Here is a 6,000-nt window from a genome sequence, read left to right on the forward strand (position 1 = left end):
TTCTTTGTGGTTTGAAGACAGGGGGAAAAATGGCCCATAAAAATAAACACATGCAATTCTAAATCCAATTCCAGATACAGAACTTTGAATTTTAGTAGTTTTAAGAACTAAAATTGTAGAAATAAAACAATTTGAAATGCTAATAAAGTGAATATTTTCATAATTAAAAATGATGGATTTACTATCATAATTCCCATATTTTTACTCAAATGTTGGGTAGTGCCGGGTAAAAATTTCTACCAGCCAAAGTCCAGGAATATATATATTAAAAAAGTCACAGATGACCTTTGAGAGTCAGAATGCTAGTGAATATCTTATGCTGCATTAACTCTCGAGAGCAACACAATCTGCAGAGATTTCACAAACCAGTCGGTTATAATCAGTGGTTGTGGTGGAAAGGGCCTGGAGAGGATGTCATGAGACCTCCAGATAATTTTGGCTCTGCCTTTGTTAACTTGCTGTCTGACCTTGGCCATCACTTAGCATCTGCAGTCTTCATATTCCTCATCTACATCTAAACTTTAAAGGGTCTTCACAAGGTGATCTCAAAGAAATTTTCCATATCTACAATTCTCAGTTAATTCTGCTTCTAATGGCTCTTTGACCTTGTGTTAATCTCTAATCTGTGTTCTTTCCTCACCTGAAATGAATGCAAGCCAAATTCTTAATAATATTATAATGAAATCTTAGCAAGATTTTTAAAAAACTATTTTCAAGTTAAGGGTCTACCCTTTGACCAATAATCAATTGAATCAATTTCCATAGCAATAATAAAGATTGAACACATTCTTACTTAAGTTTTTGCTATACAATTTGTCCTACAATAAAAGGCATTAAATATATTATATGCTCATGCAAGAAAGGTAATAAATATTCTGTCTTTTTTATAGCACATAATTTGGGGGGGAGGGGGAGATCACATGATGAGTCTAAAAACAAATTCAGATTATCTTTTTAGCCACCAAGTGGAAAGAGCATTGTGGCACTCCACTGGGTAGGTAGGGGCAGGCAGGGAGGGGGGTGGGGGGGACAGATGTTATGGTCATGAGTCTGTGATTTAATTTAAATAAATATGTAGACATTTGTTTCTTCTGAGTGCCAACTTTTGTTGAATTTATAGAATGATCTTAAAAGGAAGATTTCAGAGTTGAAGTTTTGAATTCAATATTCAAATATGAAAATGTGGACCTACTAGAATTTATGCATGCATTTAAATTCCAGATCCAATAGAGTAGCAATAGTTTACATCCTTTATATACTTTTTCACACTGAAAGCAAAACATATCTTCAGACTTCTAAAGTGGTATCAGAAGCACATCTGACAAGTTGGTAGAGAGACAGCTGCACAATATCTCAGAGACAAAGACTTCTAACATGCAAAGACAATAATAATAGAGCCAAAGTGAAGCTGGGAGAATTCCCATTATGCCCAGGGGGTGGGGGGTGTCTCTTCTGGGCGTCAGAAGCAAACCAGACACTTGCAGTTGCAAAGATTTAACAAAATACAGTATTCTGTTCTCACATATAATTAAAAACCATTCACATACTATGTAATTTTTGGTTATTTATATTTCTTTTGTTTCCTTTAAACTGAAGAAACCATTCCTGGTTACTTTTATAGTCCCTTCATGGGATTTTGAAGAATTAATTGGGAATGTCAAGAACCAACTTTAAGCTGTCACTCAAGCTAGAAACTGAAAAGAAAAATTAAGGATGGGATCACAGTCTAAAGAGTAAAATAAAGTTCGCTACAATCTAAATTGCCCAGATTTAGAAAATCGGATGAAACTTAGATCACCGAAGTGACTCATTCACGTGCCACCTGTAAAATAAACATAGACACAGCCCAAAGGGAAAGACACCTGCCTCCAAAACTCTGTGCACGTGGGCTCTCGGGTCACCTCACTGGGACCAGCACTCCTGGCCTCCTTCCGGCTTGGAGGAGACCCTCCGGGCACACCCTCCCCCACACCAGCCACTGGGTCCTCAGATTAGATCGCTAATGGCAGCCTCTGCTCCTGGTGAGCCAGATGTGCAGGGGTGTCGGGGGCCCCACTGCAAGAAAGTGTCAAATCCTGGGGACCAGAAGGCCCAACGAGACATCGGAACTAAAGGAAAAGTTGGAGCAAAAGAGTCAGGAAAACACAAACAACAAAACAAACTGGAGATGAAGTCTGATACGGGTTTCAAGACAAGGTTCCAGCCAGACTTGCCCAGAGGACTGGACATATGCCCTTCGGGTCCCATCTGCTAAAGTAAATCTCAGTTTGAGTTGAGGAGGAGAAGAAGGAGATGAAGGGGAACTGAGGTGGGGGGTGGGGGGGGGGGGGGAAGGGCCAGGGCCCCTGCGATCACCCTTCACCAGATGGGCCTCTGATTCTCCCCTCCCCCACGCCCATCCCAGGGCCCTGGGTGCAAAGGAACAGCAAGTGGGGGAAGGCGCTGGGAGGAGCGGGAGGAGCAGGGAAGGGGGCGGCTCCGGCCTTACCCTGGCGGCTCTGGAGGAGTAGGGGTCTTCGAAGAGCGCCCACATGCGGGGCTGCAGCCTCCTCCAGCGGCCAGACTTGCCGTCGGGGCCCCCCAGGCCCGCGGCCTCCTCGATGCCCAGCCTCTTGGCCGCCAGCTCCTCCTCGTCGCCCGGGTCGCCGCCCATGAGGTCGGGGGTCTCGAAGATGTCCAGCGCCTCCTCGGCGTCGCGGTGCTGCCGGTAGGTCATCCAGCAGCAGGGCTCCACGTCCGTCTCGTCGATGCCCCAGAAGGCCAGCTCCTCCTCGAAGAGCGGCCCGCACACGTCGGCGGGGCAGTGCAGCTTGCCGGTGCGGTAGTAGTTGAGCACGTAGGCGAAGACGCCCGGGTGCCGGTCGAAGAAGAACTCGCAGCCGCCCCCGGGGTGGTCATTGCCGCCGCCGCGGGGGCTGCAGTGGCCCGCGCCGCCCTCGAAGCAGCCGCGGGGGCCCGGGGACAGCGGGGGAGGTCGCGGCGGCGGCGAGCGCGGAGGGGGCGCGGGCTGCAGCGGGGCGCCCGCCGCCGTCAAGCAGTCGCCCTGGGGCTCGGAGGCGGCGAGCAGGGCCAGGCGGGTCCCGGGCAGGGTCTTCAGGGTGCTGCGGTAGGTTTCATGCCGGGTGCCCCCGACATTGAGGATCACCCTCTCGTTGTTCTCGATCTTGCCCATCTCTGTGGCTCAGACATGACTGGGGGGGAGGCGAACACAGCCAAGTTAAGGACCTCGGCGGGCAGAGCCGCACCGCGGCCCCCGCCCCCACGCCCAGCCCCGGGCTTCCACGGTGCAGGGTCGGCAGAGAGGCAGCGGGCCAACCACCCGCCCTGGGGGGTCAGCGCCCAGTCCGTCCCCACTCAAGCCTCACGCCTCTCCCGGGTTCCCGGAGAACCCAGAAGGTAGCCGTCCGAGCCCTCCTTGACCTTCCATGACACCCTTGCCCCTGCTTCACACCTCCCTCCCTTTGCTCCTTCGCCTTTCCACCGCTCACCCTCCCTCCCCTGTGTCCTCTCTCAAGTGTAACCTGCTCCCAGGCCCTATCCTCCCCACCCCAGCCCTGCTCTCTCCCTCCTCTTTCTCCCCCTCTCTGGCCCTTTTCTTCTCCCCCCTCACCCCCCGCCCGGGTCCCTAGGTTTGACTCCCCTAACCTCTCCCCCTCCCCCGGCCTGGAAACAATTCCCTTAGGCAGGGAGTTTTCTCTGCTGATGCAACTTGGCGGGGTTGGCTGAGAGCCCCCCGCCCGCCCCCCAGACTCACCCGAGCCCCCCCCCCCCCCCCCGCCCCGGCAGGCAGGCGTACCCTCCGTCAACTGCAAGGCTGCGCGCTGCTCCCAGGCGCGCAGGGCGTGCCCTCTGGGCGACCTGTTCCAGCTTCACCTCCACTTTCCCTCGCGGACCAGGCAAAACAGCCTGGACGCAGAAGTCAGAGCAAAAAAAAAAAATCTCCCCCGATGCCGCCTATCGCCAAGGAGACCTCTGACCAATTTCCTGATCCAATTTCCTTGCCACCTTATTGTTTGTTACTAATACTCTGACTCGGGAAAGGAAAAGACTAATTAGGATCCATTCCTGAGAACAGTGATCCGCGCTTCCCGCCCCATCCCCCTTGCCCAAGAAAAACAAACGCCCGGGGGATGGATGGGGGCGGAGGGCTGCTTTCGAGGAGGGGCGAGGCGGCGGGGAGAGCTGCTGGGGGCACACCCCCTGGGCTGCGAGTCCCGGCCGCCCGCGTCCGCGCTTCTGGGCACCCCGCCGCCTCTCCCCGGGGCTTCGCCGGCACAGCCCTACTCCCATTGGAATGGAAGGGAGCCTGCCTGCAGGGTCAGCCTGCCCTTCGCGGCCCCCTCGCCCCCGGCCCCAGGTACCTTAGCGAGACCGAGATAAAAGTGGCTGAGCTTGGGTTTCCGCGGGGACGAGCTTCTCCCGGCGGCCGGGCTGCGTCCCGACACCCAGCCGCGCCGCCCTGCTCCACTGAGCAACTACTTGTTGGCGTTTTCCGGGCTCAGGCCGTGGGGCCGCTCGTCTGGGCGCCGGGGTCGCGGAGACAGCCCCTGGCGGCCACCCGCCGCGCTCCCCGCCCTCATGGTGCGAGCGGCGGGCTCGCCCCGCGCCAGGCTCGGCGCGCAGAGTCGGCATCGCGCGGGGCCGGGCGAACCATGGAGCTCGGGGCGGGTCCCGCCGGCGCCCCGCGACCCCGCCGCGCGCGGGCAGATCGGCGGGCCGTGGCTGCCGCGGAGCTGGCCGCAGAGGTCGGGGCTCGCCCTCTGGAAGGTGGAGTCAGCCCGACCCGATTTCGACCCGCAGGTTTTGTTTCTTCCCCCACACGCAGCCGCTGCTGAAACTGCCCCTTCCGCGCCGCTCGCCTGCAACCACCGCCGCCGGAGCACAGAGCTGGGGAAGGGTGGGTGGGTGGGTGGGTGGGTCTGGGGAAGCTGTGTTGTACCAACCAGGTTCATCTGTTTTTCTTTGATGAAGCTCTATCCCCACCCTCTCTGGAGCTTCTGCCTGCCTTATTGACACCCCGCTCTCCACACCCTTTTTCTTCCCGCTGTCCCACCCCTCCCAACAAGTGAGAGAGAATCTAAAACCAATTGCTTTTTTTTTTTTTTCTTAATGACTGTTGATGGGAGAGAGAGCTCTACTTACAGGTGACAAGTGAGTCTGGTTTCTAGTGTCTTATTCAAGGCTCTGGCTTGCTCTTTTCTGTCAAATGTAGGTCTCCAGGCACCACATCATGATTATATAAAACAAAACAAGTTTTAAAAAGTTTATTCCAGAAACATGCCCTAGCAGGTAAAAATTCGGGTTTCTTTACCAGAAATGGAAAAGACAAACTACAGGTATCCAAGTGTCAAAGCAATGATCTCATTGGCCAATGTCTCCCCATTCTTAAATTCGTATTGTATGAGTTTGCTAGGGCTGCCATAACAAAGTATCACAAACTGCATTGTTTACAGCAGAAACACATTATCCACCGTTCTGGAGGCCAAGAGGTGTTGTCAGGATTGGTTTCTTCTGCGGGCTCTGAGAAATGGATCTATTGCAGGCCTCTCTCCTTGGCTTGTACATGGCCAAATCCTCCCTGTGTCTCTTCACATCATTTTCTCTTTATGCAGGCTGGCTCTGTGTCCAAATTCCCCTTTGCAGAAAAGCACCAGAAGACCTAATGATTAGGACCCACCTTAATGCCTTCATTTTAACCTGAACCATCTCCATAAAGAACCTATCTCCAAATAAGGCCACAGTCTGAGGTGCTGGAGATGAGGACTTCTGCATCTCTCTTTGGAGGGGGATGAAGGGAGGCTGGGAGACAATTCAACCCTTATCAGTTCTCACCACCACCCAAAAATATGTGTTTCTGTGTCTGTGTGTGTATTTCTAGGAAGGGAGGGAGAGCGGGAGGAAGGAGGAAGTGAGCGCCTATTCCACAGGTATGCTTTGACAGGATTGAGGTCCACAGAGTAGGTGAAACACCAGGTTGTAAGTAGAAGGAAATCTGTTTGA

At 53.4% G+C, this 6,000-nt stretch overlaps 1 protein-coding gene across 3 annotated transcripts in view; it reads right to left on the reverse strand.

Moving 5' to 3' along the window:
• Positions 1 to 4,844, reverse strand: part of KCNC2 (potassium voltage-gated channel subfamily C member 2) — a 212,629-nt gene extending 207,785 nt beyond the window's left edge. For 2 of the 3 annotated variants that reach the window (XM_059683660.1, XM_059683658.1), the window contains exons 1-2: positions 4,362 to 4,844; positions 2,489 to 3,191 (exon numbers count right to left, since the gene is read on the reverse strand). In XM_059683660.1, the coding sequence (XP_059539643.1) occupies positions 2,489 to 3,172 (684 nt within the window). In that variant the 5' untranslated portion in view covers positions 3,173 to 3,191; positions 4,362 to 4,844. Of the gene's footprint in view, positions 1 to 2,488; positions 3,192 to 3,796; positions 4,038 to 4,361 lie in introns of those variants that run through there. The other variant, XM_059683659.1, reaches the window with a different exon arrangement.
• Between the last annotated feature and the right edge of the window lie 1,156 nt (positions 4,845 to 6,000).

The sequence above is a fragment of the Myotis daubentonii genome, chromosome 2 (assembly GCF_963259705.1).
Source record: "Myotis daubentonii chromosome 2, mMyoDau2.1, whole genome shotgun sequence".
Taxonomy (NCBI): Eukaryota; Metazoa; Chordata; class Mammalia; order Chiroptera; family Vespertilionidae; genus Myotis; species Myotis daubentonii.